This window comes from Oncorhynchus kisutch, linkage group LG2 (assembly GCF_002021735.2).
Source record: "Oncorhynchus kisutch isolate 150728-3 linkage group LG2, Okis_V2, whole genome shotgun sequence".
NCBI classification, from domain to species: domain Eukaryota; kingdom Metazoa; phylum Chordata; class Actinopteri; order Salmoniformes; family Salmonidae; genus Oncorhynchus; species Oncorhynchus kisutch.
In genome coordinates, this window is record NC_034175.2 from 40,699,908 (window position 1) to 40,720,588 (window position 20,681).

Genomic DNA, 20,681 nt, shown 5'->3' on the forward strand with positions numbered 1-20,681 from the left:
GAAACGACAGTCCATTACTTTAATGCGTGAAGGTCAGTCAATCCATCCAATTTCAAGAACTTTGAAAGTTTCTTCAAGCGCAGTCACAAGAACCATCAAGCACTATGATAAAACTGACTCTCATGAGGACTGCCTGTCACGGTCGTCATAAAGGGGAGACCAAGGCGCAGCATGGCAAGCGAACATAACTCTTTATTTAAAGAGAGAACACTGAACAGAACTAAACAAAGTGAAGCAATCTGGCTAGTGCAGAACAGGCAACTAAACATAGAATAACAACCCACAAGGAATAACAACCCACCAAGGAATATGGCTACCTAAATATGGTTCCCAATCAGAGACAACGATAAACAGCTGCCTCTGATTGAGAACCAATCTAGGCAACCATAGACATATAAACACCTAGACTAGAAAAACCCCTAGACATACAAAAAAAACCTAGACATACAAAAAAACCTAGACAATACAAAAACTAAACAAACCACCCTTGTCACACCCTGACCTAACCAAATAATAAAGAAAACAAAGATAACTAAGGTCAGGGCGTGACACCGCCACAAGAAAGAAAGCACCCTGAGTTACCTCTGCTGCAGAGGACAAGTTCATTAGAGTTAACTACACCTCAGCTTGCAACCAAAATAAATGCTTCACAGACTTCAAGTAACAGAGACATCTCAACATCAACGGTTCAGAGGAGACTGCGTGAATCAGGTCTCCATGGTCGAATTGCTGCCATGAAACCACGACTAAAGGATACCAATAATAAGAAGAGACTTGCTTAGGCCAAGAAACACGAGCAATAGACTTTAGACCAGTGGAAATCTGTCCTTTGGTCTGATGAGTCCAAATTTGATCTCTGCATGTGTGGTTCCCACCATGAAGCATGGAGAAGGTGTGATGGTGTGGGGGTGCTTTGCTGGTGACACTGTCAGTGATTTATTTAGAATTCAAGGCACTCTAAACCAGCATGGCTACCATAGCATTCTGCAGCTATATGCCATCCCATCTGGTTTGGGGTTAGAAGGACTATCCTTTTTTTCCCAACAGGACAATGACCCAAAACACACCTCCAAGAAGGAGAGTGATGGAGTGCTGCATCAGATGACCTGGCCTCCACAATCGCCCAACCTCAACCTTATTGAGATGGTTTGGGATGAGTTGGACCACAGACTGAAGGGAAAGCAGCCAACAAGTGCTCAGCATATGTGGGAACTCCTTCAAGACTGTTGGAAAAGCATTCCAGGTGAAGCTGGTTGAGAGAATGCCAAGAGTGTGCAAAGCTGTCATCAAGGGCAAGGCAGAGGGTGGCTACTTTTAAGAAACTCAAAAAGGTTTGCCATCACTGGCTATCCCCATATGTGTTATTTCATACCTTTGATGTCTTCCCTATTATTTCACAATGTAGAAAATATCAAAAATAAAGAAAAACCCTTGATTGAGTTGGTGTTTCCAAACCTTTTTACTGGTATGTGTGCCTATTTGTCACTTCATGAACAGTGTAGCCAATTATACTTTGTCTATCTAATGTAACCTTCGCCACAGTCTGCTTTGTCCCTTGCTGTAGTTGCTTGCATTGCCATAGTTTCTTGTATTTTCTAGTGAGCTGTCATACTGAATGTCCCTCCATTGATCACTGGCTAGCCCCTCTGTTTTTGTAAGCATGACGAAGACTGCTCATTACACTGTAAGGCACAGTTTTCATGCAAAATGTGACCTTTTAATGGGAACATGCTTGGCATTTAGTAGTCTCTTTCACTCAGGAGCATGTCTGTACGCTCTTACCTGGTTGCCATAGCACCCATGACATGAGTGTTGGCTGTTTCGACATATGAAAGAATTAATGAGATGGCTCGGCAAGTGATGTACATTTGAATTTGTTTCTCAACTCTGATTTAACTGTGTTTCGTTTCTCATCAAGCGTGACTCCAACAATTAGCCAATCAGTTAAGGGAATCAAAGCAAAATGGCTTTTGTGTCTTTACAAGTCCCCTACCTGTGATGGTTATTATCTAAACCAGGGATGGGCAACTTTGATGGGCATGGGGGCCACCAAAAACAATCTAAACTCAACAAGAGGGGCTGCAGTGGCTTGCACGTCTGCATACCCACATCCATACCCCCACATGCAGTCAGAGTCAGCCCTAGCCTTTTGGAGGCCCTAAGCTAAGCTTAGTTTTTTAAAGAAAAAGGAAAAATTGATCCACGGCCCTAAAAAAAGGCTAGCGGTTACCTGTCCCTGATCTAAACCATTGGGAAATCATCAATCTACCCTAGAGTATGTGAGTCACATGCAATGTGTACGCTTCACATGGGAACACAGGAAGGTGACACGATGCAGCAGAAATGTAGCCTTTTAGGCCTATGTTGATTTTCCTCTGCTTCAAGTAACCACTGGCCTCTCATGGAAATATCGTGTTCACCATGTTAAAACACGGACGGATCTTGATTTAGCCAATGCTGTATTCCCTGGCTTGTCTGGGAGGCAGAGAAGTTTGAAGCAGTTTTTGGGACTTGCTTAAATGCCATATGGGGCTAAGGGCTTAGCTTTTGTTATAGACTTCTCAATAGTCTGACCAGATTACATATAAGCCGCTTTGCTTAAAGGCAGCCAAAGGGCCATGATCTGCGAATTGCTCCATTTTGGTAAACGTGGGCTACAGTTTGGAAAAGTTCTTTTTTTCCTTCTCAATTCAAGTGTCCTTGGTCGAGCCAGCTAGGCGTGTTCTCAATTAGCCTTTTTAAAGTGTCCTACCTTTCTCTTTGGCCACTCAGTATATCTTTTGAGAAAGGAAATGTAAAAAAAAGAAGAAATAAATGAATAGCCAGCATTCTTTGCATTTTTCATGCTGACTCTGCATTAAAAGAGCAGAACAATGGGTATTCTCTATGCAGCAGAGGGCTAACAGTAGCTGGGGAACAAAGCTGCTCGTTATTCTGTAGGAGGATGGAGCCTGGCACTAACCCCCGGCCCGACAGGCAGCTAGGCTTGTGGCTGTTCCTTCCGGGTCCAGGGGCCAGCTCCGTCCACAGCGTTGAGGCTGGGGCTGCTTCCGTCCCATCACTGGGGGTGCTGGGTCGTTCAGGGGATTGATTGAGAGGCAACAGGCAACGTGGTGTCGGAAGTCCAGGATGCTGCCGAACTAAGGTCCCTAATTAGCCGTAGCAGCGAGGAACACTAAACTGTTACTGGTGAGAAGTAGTAGGGCTAGTGATCCAGCCAGAGGCACATTGGCCATTCAAACCCGTCACAAGTCTTAGGCTGCTGTGGTGTGTGATGTGCTTTTTAAAGCCTACACTGCAGGCAGGCAGCAGAGCTTGAAAGCCTTGCTCCCTCCGCTGGCACAGAATCATCTGGTTGTGTGGGAACCAGCCTTTTGGATGTGTGCAAGAAGCGTTGGGTCGAAACCGTTGGGGACTGCAATCGTTGTTGTTGTTGTGCTCAATTCAATTTGGGCATTTGCGCCTGGGCGGTGGTTTTGGATAATGTCTAATTTTATACCATGCTTTTTGCGTGGGCTGTAGAGATGTTAGAGAGTTAGGCTACTGTATAGGTAGGCATAAATGACTTGGGCCAAGTTAGCAAATCTTGTAGCCTAAGCTATAGCCTAGTAATTTGAATTAGTTTAAATAGATGTAAATTCAATCACTCACACATTCTTTCAAACCTAACTTCTAGACCTAACCAGTCCTGCAGAGTTGTTTTTGTAAAGTGCCCAGTCTAGGACCAAAAGTCTTCTTAACAGCTTCTACCCACAAGCCATAAGACTGTTGAACAATTAATCAAATGGCCACCCGGACTATTTACATTTTTACACTGCTGCTACTTGCTGATTATTATCGATCCATAGTCACTTTACAAATTACCTTGACAACATGTACCCCCACACATTTTTTTGTGTTACTTTTTGATATAAACTCAACAAAAAAGAAACATCCTCTCAATGTCAACTACGTTTATTTTCAGCAAACTTAACATGTGTAAATATTTATATGCACATAACAAGATTCAACAACTGAGACAAAAACTGAACAAGTTCCACAGACATGTGACTAATAGAAATGTAATAATGTGTCCCTGAACAAAGGGGAGGGTCAAAATCAAAAGTAACCGTCAGTATCTGGTGTGGCCACCAGCTGCATTAAGTACTGCAGTGCATCTCTTCCTCATGGACTGCACCAGATTTGCCAGTTCTTGCCGTGAGATGTTACACCACTCTTCCACCAAGGCACCTGCAAGTTCCCGGACATTTCTGGGGGGAATGGCCCTAGCCCTCACCCGCCGATCCAACAGGTCCCAGACGTGCTTAATGGGATTGAAATCCGGGCTCTTCACTTGGCATGGCAGAACCCTGACATTCCTGTCTTGCAGGAAATCACGCACAGAACAAGCAGTAGGCTGGTGGCATTGTCATGCTGGAGGGTCATGTCAGGATGAGCCTGCAGGAAGGGTACCACATGAGGGAGGAGGATGTCATCCCTGTGTCGCACAGCGTTGAGATTGCCTGCAATGACAACAAGCTCAGTCCGATGATGCTGTGACACACCGCCCCAGACCATGACGGACCCACCACCTCCAAATCGATCCCGCCTCAGAGTACAGGCCTCGGTGTAACGCTCATTCCTTTGATGATAAACGCGAATCCGACAATCACCCCTGGTGAGACAAAACCGTGACTCGTCAGCGAAGAGCACTTTTTGCCAGTGCTGTCTGGTCCAGCGACGGCCCATAGTCGACGTTGTTGCTGGTGATGTCTGGTGAGGACCTGCCTTACAACAGGCCTACAAGCCCTCAGTCCAGCCTCTCTCAGCCTATTGCGGACAGTCTGAGCACTGATGGCGGGATTGTGCATTCCTGGAGTAACTCAGAAAGTTGTTGTTGCCATCCTGTACCTGTCCCGCAGGTGTGATGATCGGATATACCGATCCTGTACAGGTGTTGTTACACGTGGTCTGCCACTGCGAGGACGATCAGCTGTCTGTCCTGTCTCCAGAGTCAGTAGAAAGGCCTTTTTAGTGTCCTAAGTTGCTTAACAAATAGAGATTGACCGGTTATGGCCGATTAATTAGCCGATTAATTGGCCGATTAATTAGGGCCGATTTCAAGTTTTCACAACAATCGGTAATTGCCATTTTTGGACACCCATTATGGCTGATTATATTGCAATCCACGAGGAGACTGCGTGGAAGGCTGACCACCTGTTATGCGAGTGCAGGCAGCAAGGAGCAATGGTAAGTTGCTAGCTAGCATTAAACGTATCTTATCAAAAACAATCAATCTTAACATAATCACTAGTTAACTACACATGGGTGATGATATTACTAGTTTAACTAGCTTGTCCTGCATTGAATATAATAAATGCGGTGCCTGAAACTGTGTCACTTCTCTTGCGTTCAGTGTATGCAGAGTCAGACCATTTCTTCCTAACAAGGAACGTAATTATTTTTGCCAGAATTTTACATAATTATGACATAACATTGAAGGTTGTGCAATGTAACCGCAATATTTAGACTTAGGGTTGCCACCCATTCGATAAAATATGGAACGGTTCCGTATTTCACTGAAAGAATAAACGTTTTGTTTTCGAAATGATAGTTTCCGGATTTGACCATATTAATGACCTAAGGCTCGTATTTCTGTGTGTTTATTATATTATAATTACGTCTATGATTTGATATTTGATAGAGCAGTCTGACTGAGCGGTGGTAGGTAGCAGCAGGCTCGTAAGCATTCATTCAAACCGCACTTTCCTCTGTTTGCCAGCAGCTTTTCGCAATGCTTGAAGCACAGCTCTGTTTATGACTTCAAGCCTTTCAACTCCCGAGATTAGGCTGGCAATACTATAGTGCCTATAAGAACATCCAATAGTCAAAGGTCTATGAAATACAAATAGTATAGAGAGAAATAATCCTATAATAACTACAACCTAAAACTTCTTAGCTGGGAATATTGAAGACTCATATGTTCTCATGTTCTGAGCAAGGAACTTAAACGTTAGCTTTTTTACATGGCACATATTACACTTTTACCTTCTTCTCCAACACTGTGTTTTTGCGTTATTTAAACCAAATTGAACATGTTTAATTATTTATTTGAGACTAAATAGATGTTATTTATGTATAGACGGTAGGCAATTAAAGGTCACCGTTATGAAATCTTAGGACACTAAAAAGACCTTTCTACTGACTCTGAAAATAAAAGTGTTCATTGTTTATTCGGTATTGTTGTATTTGTCATTATTACAAATATATATAAACAAAGATCAGCCGATTAATCGGTATCTGCTTTTTTTGTTCCTCCAATAATCGTTATCGGCGTTGAAAAATCATAATCGGTCGACCTCTATTAACGATCGTTCCACAGGTGCATGTTCATTAATTGTTTATGGTTCATTGAACATGCATGGGAAACAGTGTTTAAACCCTTTACAATGAAGATCTGAGAAGTTATTTGGATTTTTACGAATGATCTTTGAAATACAGGGTCCTGAAAAAGGGACGTTTCTTTTTTTGCTGAGTTTATATATATATATATTTCACATTAGTTTATTTAGTCACTTCTTTCTTAACTGCATTGTTGGTTAGGGGCTTGCAAGTAACCATTTCACGGTAAGGTCTACTACACCTGTTGTATTCGGCCCATGTGACAAATATAATGTGATTACATTTTTTATTTGATTTAATGATTGAGTCTAGAACAGCAGTCTTTTGTATTGGTTCTTTCTTAGCTGTTGATCTACCCTAGCGTAATGAGCAGGTGTAGGGTGAGGCAAGTTAGACATGGTCCAGCTTGGCTCCTTTATGTTGAGCACAGCCAGTTACAGCCAGTCTTCAGTGTGGCCCAGTCCAGCCCTACTGGCACAACAACAGGCCCCACAACAATAGGAGAGGAGGCTTACGGTTGTTACTCTGCCTCTGAAGTAAACTGCCTCATGGAGTGGTTCTGTACACAGTCCAAGGTGACAGCTGTTTGAAACGGCACCATATGAGACACTGTTTAGACTGTCTTATGTAAAAGTGTTGGTGTTTTCTGTTTTGTCATTTTGAGTTGTTTTATGTTCTAGCTGAACTTTATCTGAAGTTCAACCGTGTGATTAAAGCCAACCATGCTTCAAGCTCTCTTAAAACAGGAGAAAACATTTTACACTGAGGTCATTCAGATAAATTAGAATCTGTGTCCTGGCAGCAGAGGCTATGTTGTCTAGTGTTGCCATTTTGATTCCAAGGATTTACATGCTATCAAAGGTTTTTACTTCTGACAGTATACAAAATGGTGACTGGCTCTATCAAATAATCCCAGACCATTTAAGCAAATATTTCCTTCATTTTCCATACCTCTGCAAATTCCAGCTTGTCTACAAATTAATCATTTATATGTTGGATTCACGTCTCCGTCTCAACCAAGAATCAACGTCAAAGAAGAGGACTAAATCAAATCAAACTTTATTAAAGGTCCTATTCTTTAACTTTGTCTGCAAATGACTAACTGGAATTAAAGAAGTTAAAGAATATGGCTAAATCTAATACTTTAAATGCATGGATTGTCTATGTCAAATTGGTTATAATGAGGACATAATCCCATAGTTGAAATTTCACCCTCAAAACAACTGCAATCCAGGTCATAACAACAAAAATCCTATGTATTTTCCACAGATTCTACGTCACAATACGTTGACAAATTACATTGAAACAACGTTGATTCAACTATTTTGTGGCCAGTGGGTTCTGCTTATCATAGTTATTAGATCCCGGATCTACTGATGCTAAAATATTTAGGCTTTTGGAGAAGGCTCTGCAGACTAATTTTCCCCTCGGTTCTGATTGATGCACAACCCGACCGGTGAAGTTCTCTTGAGACATTTGTTGCCTTTTGAAGCTGCCCCAGTAAAAGGAGGGTTTTGTAGGGTAAGCTCATGCCAGAAGCAACATCTGCAGTGAAAATGGGAGGTCGTGCCTTGTCAGAGTTTGATATAGGCCTCAGTGACCGCCTTAGACTCCAAATACTACAGCAATCTGTTTTTACAGGTTTATTGGACTGAAGACTGGCCTCCCACAGCATGCACATCCACTGTCAACATCCTATTTTAGTTGATATACTTCAAACATTTTGTTACTCCGTATAGGCCACTTTTTCCTCTAATGCTGAGTTTTCTTGTATTAAGTTTCCAGATAACTAGGCCCATGCTTTGATATGCAAGCCTAACCTCTTGATGTGTTTGTGATACGGGTGCATATTTCTACCGTGGGTACCTGTAGCTCAGTGTCAATTTCACATTGACATTTTAGTCATCTTATCCAGAGTGCCTTACAGGAGAAATGAGGGTTAAGTGCCTTGCTCAAGGGCACATCGGCAGATTTTCCACCTAGTCGGCTCAGGGTTCAAATCAGCTACCATTTGGTTACTGGCACCACGCTCTTAACCACTAGGCTACCTTTGTTAGGAACTCCTCCGAGTTCTCCGTTGAAGAGATGAGCGTCTCAGATGTGGGCCTGATCACTGCGTCAGTTTTACAGGGTTAAATGGGTCCTTTGCCTTCTATCTGTTATTCAGTTCTCTTTGTCAGAACTGGGGTCCCTGGTACTGTCAGAACTGGGGTCCCTGGCACTGTCAGAACTGGGGTCCTTGGCACTGTCAGAACTGGGGTCCCTGGCACTGTCAGAACTGGGGTCCCTGGTACTGTCAGAACTGGGGTCCCTGGTACTGTCAGAACTGGGGTCCCTGGTACTGTCAGAACTGGGGTCCCTGGTACTGTCAGAACTGGGGTCCCTGGCACTGTCAGAACTGGGGTCCCTGGTACTGTCAGAACTGGGGTCCCTGGTACTGTCAGAACTGGGGTCCCTGGCACTGTCAGAACTGTTATCGGTGCTGCCGAGAACAGTTTGGAGGAGGCACTGATGTAGCTAGGTAGAGGCTAACCAGCTTTGACAGCTCTGAAAACAAGTGGGCCAGTAAGGTGGCGAGGCTACCTTCTGCTACTGTACCATCCTCTGTTTTCCACATCAGCGAGCCGGGAAAAAAAAGAGACGGCATGTTTTAGGTTTCCGTCCTCACAGTTGTGCCTGAAAGAGAAACTATTTAGCAGTTCTTATGTCTGAACTGAAGCCCACACTCAAACCAGACGCCCTTAGAGGGGTATCAGAACTGGTTAGATGAACAGGACCAAGATGAACCGGACCAAGGTGCGTAGTGTTGATTTGCCACCTACTCAGATTAAATAAGAAACTAATACATTGCTCTAAATCTCAACTGATAGTTTATCAATAGATTATAACCATGTGCTGAGTAAAGGCTTGTTCTATACCCATCTCATTATTTTAAATCAACGTTTCAGGCAAAAATTGTGTCCAGGTGACTGACGGATATAAAAAAAAAAGTTGCCATTTCCCCTGCAAGTTACACTCTTAACAACCCAGTCAAAAATCACAAAGTTTCTTCACTTTCTCCAAATGAAACCCAAATGGCCGTGGTCGGTCACGAGTGAGCAGTGTCTCGGTTGAAAGCCTTGCCACCCACGGTTTGGACCATGTCAGGAATGTTCCCTCCCTGGGATGTGACTCGCACTGCCTTGACGGTAGAGTCTTAATGGCTCCCAGACTGGCCCTGTTGAACCAGCAGTAAACTACTATGTCTTGGGCTATCTGATATGATAAAGTAGAGGCAGACCCCTGGGCCTGAGCAGTCTGCCTCGAAGCTCCAGGGTGCCGATCAGGTCAGATCCTGAGGTGGATGCTTCTCGGCTTCATGAAGGTGACTGCATGCAAGAGAAACGTCAAACTTAGCCTAGACATTTTAGACACTCGTATGATAGGAAGTCTACAAATAGCAGGGTTTTTTTTCTTCAGAAAGCTCCTTCGTAAAGATCAGGCATCACTGCTTGGTCAGCCTTCCATCGTTTGGACCAACATGTTCTGAGCCCGTAACCCAATGGGCTTAAGAAATAATGCTGCTGATGTATGACCACGGTTAGACGGTCTCTTTATGTGTGCTGTGTCTTTGGGATGACGTAGAAATAGAACAAAGCAGATTAGGATGAAAAATATGAAGGGTTGGAACTACCAGTCCTGAACTTCATCGAGGAGCGCTCCCCATTTCAAGCAAAGTGTCATCAATGTTGTCGATTTCAAATCGCACAGGACCATAAGTATGTGTCAAAACGATCTTCTATTCATTGGGATTGAAATGGGTTCCCACCTAGTGTGGAGACGGACACACTTCCGCAACTTGAGCTCTTGTTCTTAAAAAAAACTAAAAGAAAACTTGGACAACTTGGTCTCGTATTCTGATTCTGATATTTTCAAAACGTAACTCTTTCTCAAACAGGGACACTCAGGCGTTCTATTGATGAGTGAAGCAGTTTATGTAGCGTATTAGGCTCATCGGCATTCAGCTTGGAATAGCACCCTGGCAGACACCTATTCACCTGGGAGCACGTTCTGGCCATGGAAGTTGAGACAAAGGAGGATATAGCCTGCATTATAAGTTGAAATTCTTGAAATGTGTGGAAAAATATTAACCCGCCAAGTTGGCGACAGTAACCATATTAGCATTGCGATGTTATGATGAAGCAGACTTGCAGCAAATGTCTCCACATTTGTTTCGGCTCACATTCCTGTGAACACCTCTCCAAACGTATGCATGTCCCGTCATGGAGGTGGGGGGTTGTTTTGGGCTAGGTCAGGGGCAGAGCCAGGGGCCGGGCAGGGGGGGTCCTCGGGATTACATGGCTAATCTGAGGACAGACGAGGGACACCTGTGCCCCCACATAATTCAGACTGGAGGATTATGGAGCCGCACTGCGCTAATGAGGGGAGGACGCTTGGCTGGGCTTGGCAAGGAGACACAGACAGACTGGGTTACTGGAGGGAGGGCCAGAGTGGAGGGAACTCCTGAGGGAGGGACAGCGAAGTGCTGCCCGATGGCTCTCTCTGGCAGTCATCCACACTATTATGACCCGACTGTTGCAGCCACGTGTATCTGACCGTCTGAGAGAACACGGCACGCACAGTCAACCCCTGAATGTTGAGCAACTCTTAGATTATTGTTACTACGTCAACTCGTCGATACCGGAATTGACTCTCTACAGAATCAAAGTGCATGTTGCGGTCTACAGACTGTTGAGTCAAAAAGCCAACAGAGATGCGAGCCGATAGCTTTGATTGTTCTACTATGCAACAGAATGGAATTTGATTAGCGGGCGTCGTGTCATCAGCATTCTCCTCTCTTGTGGGTTTATCCCCTCACACTGTCTGGTCTGGTGTGCGCAGCACAGCGCTGATCCAACCCACTCTGCCTTCGCCTCGGCTGGGAAAGCCATCTCATGTCGGCCCTGGACCGGAGAAAACCAGACTGGATACACGGCTCAGGAAACGCTGAGGAAATAGAGTCATGTGGGAAAGCTAAGCGGAGAGGCCTGGCTGGCTGGCTGGCTGGCTGAAGAGGAGCCCACTCCAGTCCCAGATTCAGTGCTGTGTGTGCGTCTGTGCGACAGCTGAACAAAGAGCACAGCCATCTCGCCAAACCATGAGGATCAGAAAAGCCTCCAGTACGTTCTCCTAGTCTGTCCTATTCCACAGCTATACTACAGTTATATTACAAAATACTACTGGTATACTACAACTATACTACATATATAGTACAGAAATATTAGTACAGCTATTCTACAACTATACTACAGCTCCCTGGATCCTCCTGACATGATTGCATGCAGTGGATGCGGGCCCGGATCTCATGGTTGCACTGTAGGCGGGTAGGAGGGCCCAGCAGTCCAGAAGATCATCCGACAGGTCCTGGATCAGTGGCAGGAGGGCAGGAGGAGAGAGCGGCATGCGCTATCCCTCATTGTAGTTAGACAGTCCCCTAGGTCTTATCAATCAAGGCAAAGAAATGATCTGAGGGGACGCGGGCGGGGAGAGTTGCTGCATTGCAGACACTTTTTGTATCTTCTCAATCATTTGTTGTCCGTGTAAAAAGTTACTCTGAGCGTCTAAATGATTCGTATTGCGCCCGGCTAGCTATGCTATGAAGCATTTTTGGAAGTTCTATTAAGGGTTAGATTGTCTTGATATAGAAAATAAATATATGTGTTGAATGTTGCATGGCCAGTTAATTAGTTCCATTACCCAATAGGTGTTTTGTTTTATTCCTTTTGACATATTTGCATGACTTGCAGGTGTTTTTCTAGAGGGGAACTCAGAGCTGGCAATCGGGTGTACACTGAGGATGTCACTGTCCTCTTGAAGACGAGGTTAATGAATCCTGTCAGAAATAGACAGACGCTGTTGAACTTCCTTCTGGGCCTCAGCCATTTTCCTATGATTTACCAGTGCGTTCAGTAAGATTGGCGATCAAAGTTCCCAATTTGGCTCTTTTATAGACTAATCACATGGCTATGTAAGAAGTTGGCATACTGCTTTTATCCAACGCCCTGTTTCAGATTTTTTTTTCACCTTTGAAAAGCTTGACTCACTCTTCCAAGCCGAGAAATGAATTAGCCTAATTGACGTAGCCTATCTCAAAGTGAAGGCATAGCCCATGTTCGGTGAAGGTTCTCTGCTGGTCTGTGACGATAGCAAATGAAGCAAAAGAAAGAAAGAAATCGTGTTTTTTTTTGTTTTGTTGTTGTAGCTGTCGGAGGCCATTTTCCTTGGACCTCCAGGGAGGTGGAAGGGTTGAGCCAAGTGCCGTCTGTCTGTCTGCCTGGCCTGTATGACTCATGTAATGGGAGGCTGGCGCAGAGCTCCTGCTCGGTCCCCTGTGTCTGTGGTCTGTATGGCACACTGAGTTTAAATCAACATCTGGGCTGTTTATTTAAAGGTGATGGGGTCGTTAGTCAATGGAGGTCCTCATTCGCGGTGCACGGAGGGGACTGGATTTCCCGTCCACCGCTTAAACACAGAGAATGTGTATTTCACGAAGGTTGTCCACATGGTGCGTTTTATGGGTCAGGGTTGCCGGATATCCGTCACACTTCTTGTTCTTAGCCAGGAGTTCAAAAGGAGAATGTCCTTCACCAATGGGCTCCTATTCTCAGCGGGGGATTTTGCAATTCAGTAGTAATGAAGTAAGTCTTCACAGACCCTTGTATTTTCACGAGGCCGAATGTGACCTTGGATTGATCTTTCTTCCTCAGAGAAGACACATTTACACCAAATGCGGCTTGCTACTACTGAACGGACCATGTATTGCCTAGATGTTAGCGAAAACGTTAGACCCTTTTAGAAGCTGAAGAGGAAGACCAGCCCAGTGTACAGAAAATACCTCAGGTAATCAAACCGGGAAGGCCAAGAAATGACATGCATGTTTCGTTCTGCCGAATTAGCTATCTCTGCCTTTCAGTTTGTTCAAGACTATTTTTTAACTTGTGTAACGCAGCTTTTTTTGTACACTGGGATTGTGTTGACAACGGGAGGCTACTTCAAAACACCGGGAGCCAATTTAAAGAGTAGTGCAATGACATCCCCGTTGGGCGTATTTTATTTTGACTATAAAGTTCACGTCAAAGTTTATTGGCCAATATTTTGTCAGCAAATGTCTAGGCGTACATAACACTACTGCCTATGTGTATCCCACTGCTCATAAAACAACCATTAGTGTTGTTTCTATCTCAATACCTAGGCTATTTAGGCATGCAATGCAGTCTGTTCTCCACAAGCCACTTCAGTTGGCCCACAAATTGAGCATGTTACTGAACTGAGGATGGTCATCCATTTTGTAGGTGAGAGAGGGGGTCAAGTGGAGTTGTGAGGCTGTTCCTTTCCTCTCACCAGTCAACGACACCCCATCCATACACGCACACTTTCTCCCGTAGCCTCCGATGAGGGAAAGCCGAACCGGGCGCCATAAGAGCATGTCACAGCTCATTAGGGGGGGGGGGGGGGTATAAAGGTGCTAGAAGTGGCCTCTGCTTGAGTTGGAGCATCACCAAGGACAGGAAGCTAGCCCACAGGGCCGAGCGTGCAGCACTGAGTCAGCCAGCCAGCAGTCTGCACTACTGCTCATTTAACTGCACCTACGTCAGTGACACTGCCACAAATCCATCTGTCTCGGGGCCAAGGGCTACTGCCGGGCTCCAAACATAACAAGGCAGCAGGAAGGAGGAATTAACTTTCATTATTTGTTTCGCCTCCCTAATTCGAACATGCCATCTGATTGATGTATAGGGGTTGCGTTTCAGTGGCTCTGTGTATTTAATACGCTGGCCACTGCTTGTGGGTTTATGTCACTTTATTGTGACGGGCTGCTCAGGTCTAGTGTTCCCTTTTAATATATCTTAGGGAAAGAAAGGGGGGTAGCTCCTAGCTAGCAATGTTAGCAGTCGGGTTCCCGGCCAGACAGTCGATGGAGCTCAGTTGCCTCCAATTCCCTCCAGTCAGCAGGCTGCTCGTCTCAGTGCTCCTACGGAATACTAATGTAATGTTCTGTTCGTACAGTGGTGGGAGACAGTGAGGGCATGGCAAGCTTAGTAGGCAGACGAGTGCTATTAAGATCACGAGTGCTTGCGTTGTAGCCTCACAAGGCCTTTTCCCCCCCAGCAGCCATCAACCACGAGAAACACATACTACAGTGTACTGTAGAACTCTGTAGTCTCCCTCGATCATGTGTAGTACTGACTATATCGTTTTGTACTGTCGAATACGGTACTACGCACTGTATTGAAACGCTATTCCCCTCCCCCAATATCCCAATTACTGCCACCCATGAGGGAGAAACCTACATGCCAAGTATAGACCGTATATTGCATTCCCTACAGGTTATAGAAAAGACCAGAAGCCCTGAAACGAATACTGCAGTATACTACGCTCATATCCCCAAAAACACTACAGTAAATACTACAGTTGTAACGGTTCTCTTGGGGTGAAGTAGAGGCAGACCAAAACGCAGACTGGTTATATTGATTCATGTTTAATAAAAACAGATAAACACGAACACTACAAAACAATAAACAAAACAATAAACGTGGAAAACCAAAAACAGCCCTGTCTGGTGCAAAACACAGAGACAGGAACAATCACCCACAAACACACAGTGAAACCCAGGCTACCTAAATATGGTTCCCAATCAGAGACAATGACTAACACCTGCTTCTGATTGAGAACCATATCAGGCCAGACATAGAAATAGACAAACAAGACATCCAACATAGAATGCCCACTCAGATCACACCCTGACCAACCAAAACATAGAAACATACAAAGCAAACTATGGTCAGGGTGTGACAACAGTATTATTCAGTGTAGTGTTTTTGCACATGAAGCCCACACGATTGACAGTCATTGGAATTATGTGCCTGTCCCAAATAGCACAATATTCCCTATAAAGTACACAATTTTTTTGACCAGACTATATCTTCCCCGGTTACTGGTTCCGTACAGTAAAGTTAAGCCTGTATGGTAGATTGATCTTGTGTTATGCATGGTCATTTTGATCCGGTTATATGCATTTTGGGAAGGATGTTGAACACTGGCCCATCCCTCTTATATCTTCTTTTGTTGAATAAGAGAATTGCAGGTGTTTTTTGTTTTTGTTTTACCAGGCAACACTTGGCATGTCATCACCTTCCTTCCCAACCCTGATGCCTGCTGTGTCGCTCAGGCCCTTCCACACACATATGGCTTAGACGGAGACATGGGGTTACTCTCCGTCTCCCGACTGTATCCTGGTTTCACTCGGTCATGGAAAACGACACAGTCCCAGGATATTCTCCATCCGTCTTCCAGTCGCTCTCCTCGCCATGCGACTTTGGAAAATTCTGCGGCGGCAAAACATAGGGCCCGGTCCCAGTGCTGAACACACATTGATAGATGATCCTGCCAATTAAAACGGAGAAAAAAGAACCCAAAACTGTACACTGTAAAATTGCCAATTTTTGTCTTCCTTAAGCAGTGGAAAACATTCGCCCTGCACCACTGGTAGCCTGTGTTTATAACCGAGACATGTCCAACAGTCATAGTGGGCTATTCCACAGTAACAGAAGGATGCAGACGCTCAAAACCTTTAAATGTATGTCAAACAAAACATAAACCAATGATTGCAAAGTAAACAAACCGTGCGACTCTATGCAATAGTGTTGTACGGTTTTGTTTAACATTGCAATCATTGGTTATTGTTCGACATATATTTCGAAGGTGAAAGGCCTTAGCAATCGTTCTGTTACTGTGGAATTGCCCATTAATTATTGGGTTGTGTTTCACAACACAGACTGACGATCACTCAGACGAAACGAAACATGTTCTACCAAATCTAGGTTGTTTGTTGAAAGTGTAGTTTTCATATCAAAAGAATAATAGGTCGTAGCCTAACTCATTCATATAAAATGTTTCTGAGTATTTAGAAATGTTATGGTCACGTGTGTTTTGTGTACGTCAGTGAGTGTACGTGCGCTGCCCCGTGAATTTCGGTGGGTGGTGCGATTAAAGCACCAGCTAATTGTTTCAGTCTTTTCGAATGCACTTGTGGGTAGGGTATAGTCCGGGTCCGGGGGGGGGGGGTTACATGAAGCAGATGTTATTTGAAAGTAGGGCGAGCCAACGGAAAAAGAAAGGGGTTGTGCAATGGATGATGGAGGTCTTGTTTTTACACATGTAGCAGTTTAACCATCACACACAGACACACACACACACACACACACACACACACTCTACACATGTAACCAACACATGGGTGTTGAATAGTAAGCCTCTAATACAACACATTACTGTCAGCTGCAAGTCACTTTCAAATCCTCCTAACAAAGTAGCTTTCTGTTTGAGATCCCAATTACCAAACAAAACGAAGCAGAAAGTTGTCTTAGTGGCTAAACAATTCGGTTGGATGTTTACAGTTTGTTTTATTGAGTGGTTTAGCTACAGTAACGTTAGCTAAATCTAAGATGACATACTGCATGTGAGACAACCACAGCCGATTGCAGAGGACTCATTTCAACGCCAGAAAGCAGTTTGAATTTTGTCAATGAGGACGTAGCACTGCGTAGACTAATCCAACCCCTCCCGCACTGCCCCCCACCCCTATCTTACTCTGTCAGTATGTGATCCCGCCGGTTGCATGTTTGTGTGCATAAAATGCAATCCCACAGAATGATTACGCACACACACACGCGCACAGCACCAAACACTCATCGTGCTGTGCCTTGGGGATGCCTGGGGGATTAAGTGGTGCTTCATGCTTCTTGTTATATGAGAGAGAGAGAGAGAGAGCCCCAGAGTCAGACTCCTTAGTAGGGGGAGACACTCTGTCCTCGCCCCGTCACCCCTTAACCATAGGGCTCTGGTCAAAAGTAGTGCACTATACAGGGAATAGGGTGCCACTTGGGACGCAGTCTGACCGTAGCATCTGCCATTTTGGGTGGACGTTTGGTACATTTTATAATTGCGATGTTTCTCTGTTTCTCTTTCAGAACTCTATGAACCTTCCTCCAGACAAAGCGCGACTATTGCGGCAGTACGACAACGAGAAGAAGTGGGAACTTATCTGTGATCAGGTGGGATGTTGTTTACTCACCTTCATTAACCTGTTCACAATATCCTAGTTTAGAATCTACTGTGTCAGTCAGGGACGGACTTGGACCAGAAATCAAAATTTCGAACACACCGGCCCATTTTTTCCCCCCCGAGGGAGGCCCCCACACCGGCCCATGTTTTCCCCCCGAGGGAGGCCCCCACACCGGCCCATTTCCCCCCACCGAGGGAGGCCCCCACACCGGCCCATTTCCCCCCACCGAGGGAGGCCCCCACACCGGCCCGTTTCCCCCCACCGAGGGAGGCCCCCACACCGGACCATTGTTCCCCCCGAGGGAGGCCCCCACACCGGACCATTTTTTTCTCCTAGATCACCATTATTAACTAAATAACTTGTTATGGCTGCAATCCCGATATCGGGATAAGTGTCATCAACAACCGCTGAATAGCATAGCGCTACATTCAATAAATATTACTACAAATATTTATATTCATGAAATCACAAGTGCAATATAGGAAAACACAGTTTAGCCTTTTGTTAATCCACCTGTTGTGTCAGATTTAGAAATTACGCTTTTCAGCGAAAGCAATCCAAGCGTTTGTGTAAGTTTATCGATCGCACGACAAAACATTAAGTACACTTAGCATCAGGAAGCTTGGTCACGAAAATCAGAAAATCAATCAAATGAATCGTTTACCTTTGATGATCTTCGGATGTTTTCACGCGTTATGTTCAGAAATCCACAGGAAAGAGCGGTCACGACAACGCAGACGAAAATTCCAAATAGTTTCTATAATGTCCACAGAAACATGTCAAATGTTTTTCGATAATATATCAACCGCAAATGTCTTTCACAGTAGGAGAGGGAAAAGCAATACCTATCCAAATTCTGTTGCGCGAGCAAAACTCATGTGACCACTTGACGCGATGTTATCGTTCTGGCAAATTTTTCAAAATAAAAGCCTGAAACTATGTCTGAAGACTGTTGACACCTTGAGGAAGTGATAGGAAAAGGAATCTGGTTCATATCCCTTTAAATCCAGCAAAGGGAGGCTATGGAACATGGAGTTTTCAAAATAGAAGCCACTTCCTGTTTTGATTTTCCTCAGGGTTTCGCCTGCAATATCAGTTCTGTTATACTCACAGACAATATTTTGACAGTTTTGAAACTTTAGAGTGTTTTCTATCCAACACTAATAATAATATGCATATATTAGCAACTGAGACTGAGGAGCTGGCCGTTTACAATGGGCACCTTTTCATCCAAGCTACTCAATACTGCCCCTGCAGCCATAAAAAGATGCTTCTAATTTTGTGCAACAACCCTCAATTTGACGGGCACACTTGGCTAAAGATGGACCAGCCCATCTGGCATTTGCCCGAACTGCCGTATGGCTGGTCCATTTCTGACTCAAGTCGCTAGTCTAAACAACTGAGAGGGCACTTTGTGTGTGGCCCTCGGTCCCCCAAGCCCCTCCCTAGTTGGTCAAGTTGGTGAGGTGGCCCTGCTGGGGTGCAGATGATTCAGTAGAAAGCAGTACATTCACTCTCTCCACTGAGTGGAGGGAAGGATGACAGGGGTTTCACGGTGTGTTCAGCAGACCGAGTAGGGCTCCGGTCAAAAGTAGTGCACTATATAGGGAATAGCGTGCCATTTGGGATGGAACCCGTGTGTTTTCTGCTTCCCCGAGCAAAGTGAAAAGACGAGAGGGAGAGAGGGACCACCAAGCACTCGCTCAGGCTAAGGATACCATTGATACGCAGCCTCCCTGAACACAATAGACAGAGTGGGGAAGTGGGCAGAATATGCAGTTTGCTGCCTGGTCGTTTTGACATGTTGACACGTTTTTGAATTGTGACCGGAGTTCAAATTCCTGTCAGCGTCACACGTCAAGTGAAGCGAAGTTGTCTGGCATTTCTCAATGGCTCCATAGTCCCTGTTTAGGATGAAATATGAAATAATGAAATATTACCACTACCTTTTTAGACCATGTCTATCTTTATTTCACAAACACAATTGAAATGTTTTTGTTGTATTTTAAGCATTTTAAGAATTTTTTTTGTAGCGCTTTTAACATAGGTCAGGCCCTGTTGTTACCTCATATCCCAGTGATAATGCCTTGTATTACGCCTGTGAAGAAAACACTTAAATTTGCTCCACTTGCCATTGGCTCAACCATTGGCTTATTTTACCCCATGGTTATTGGTTCAACTTACCCCACGGCAAACATTTTTGACTAAATTAGCCCACACAGCTACAAGGATGCACTTTCATGTTAGGTTTAGGGCCTCATATTGAAGCGTATACTGATGTATAGTACAATCTTAAAATGATCTACTTTGGTTTAGATACAAGCATCATGAAACCTCTTAACACAATAAATGAACGTGACGTGGTGGAAATACATTGTTTGTTTTTTAAACCTAACTTGCTTACCACTTTTATCCATGTGGTTTCTTCCTTCACAGACTTTTAGTTTTTTTGGTCAAATTGTTTATTTTGTGTATGGTTTCATAGAAACAAGGGTGGCTCAATATACCCCTTTGGCTCAACTTAACCCACTCTCCCCTATAGGGAACAGGTTTTTATTCGGGACACAGATTCAGAATGACTCTCCTCCTTGTGAAGAGGGATCAGTTAGCTGTTTAAAGATCGCCTGATGGAATTCTGTCCAGGGGAAAGTTTGGAAGTGAGAAGCGAGGCAGGATCCAACAGTTTGTTCGCTGTTTGCGCAAACAAAGTTGGGTCGTATTGCTAAAAATAGACTTCTGCATGTTCAGAATAACTAACCCGTGTTAAAGCTGAGTTGTGCGAATAAAATGTTTTTCATGTCATATTACAACAACAGCTCATTTCGTAACGTAACCATGGCAACTGCGATGTTCGGAGGGGTAGCCAGAGAAATAAGGCCGACAGGTACATTAGCTTTGAACAGTATTTCTCTTGGGGAAAAAAAAAAACATTCAGGGGGGTTGAAATATTAAACCTTTGTTAGGGCAATTAAGATCGATAAAATATTAAAGATGCTCTTCTCACAACGAAAACAAGGAAAGGAGATTATTCTATAGTATGCCTGCATGAAGAACATGATGCATTGACCAATGTCCAATTATCCTCATCAGAGAACTCATCATGTAATGCCAAATGAGCCTTTCTTTGACCCACAGTAGACCTCTCTCAGCTACATCATGGCTTCGTCCCAAATGGCACCCTATTCCCGATAATGCA

The 20,681-nt window shown here is 44.3% G+C and overlaps 1 protein-coding gene across 4 annotated transcripts in view; it reads left to right on the forward strand.

Annotated features, from left to right (window-relative positions):
- Nucleotides 1–20,681, forward strand: part of LOC109865899 (formin-like protein 2) — a 77,041-nt gene that overhangs the window by 10,296 nt on the left and 46,064 nt on the right. For all 4 annotated transcript variants that reach the window (XM_031794313.1, XM_031794318.1, XM_031794321.1 and 1 more), the window contains exon 2: nt 17,391–17,474. In XM_031794313.1, coding sequence (XP_031650173.1) covers nt 17,391–17,474 — 84 coding nt within the window. The remainder of the gene's footprint in view (nt 1–17,390; nt 17,475–20,681) is intronic.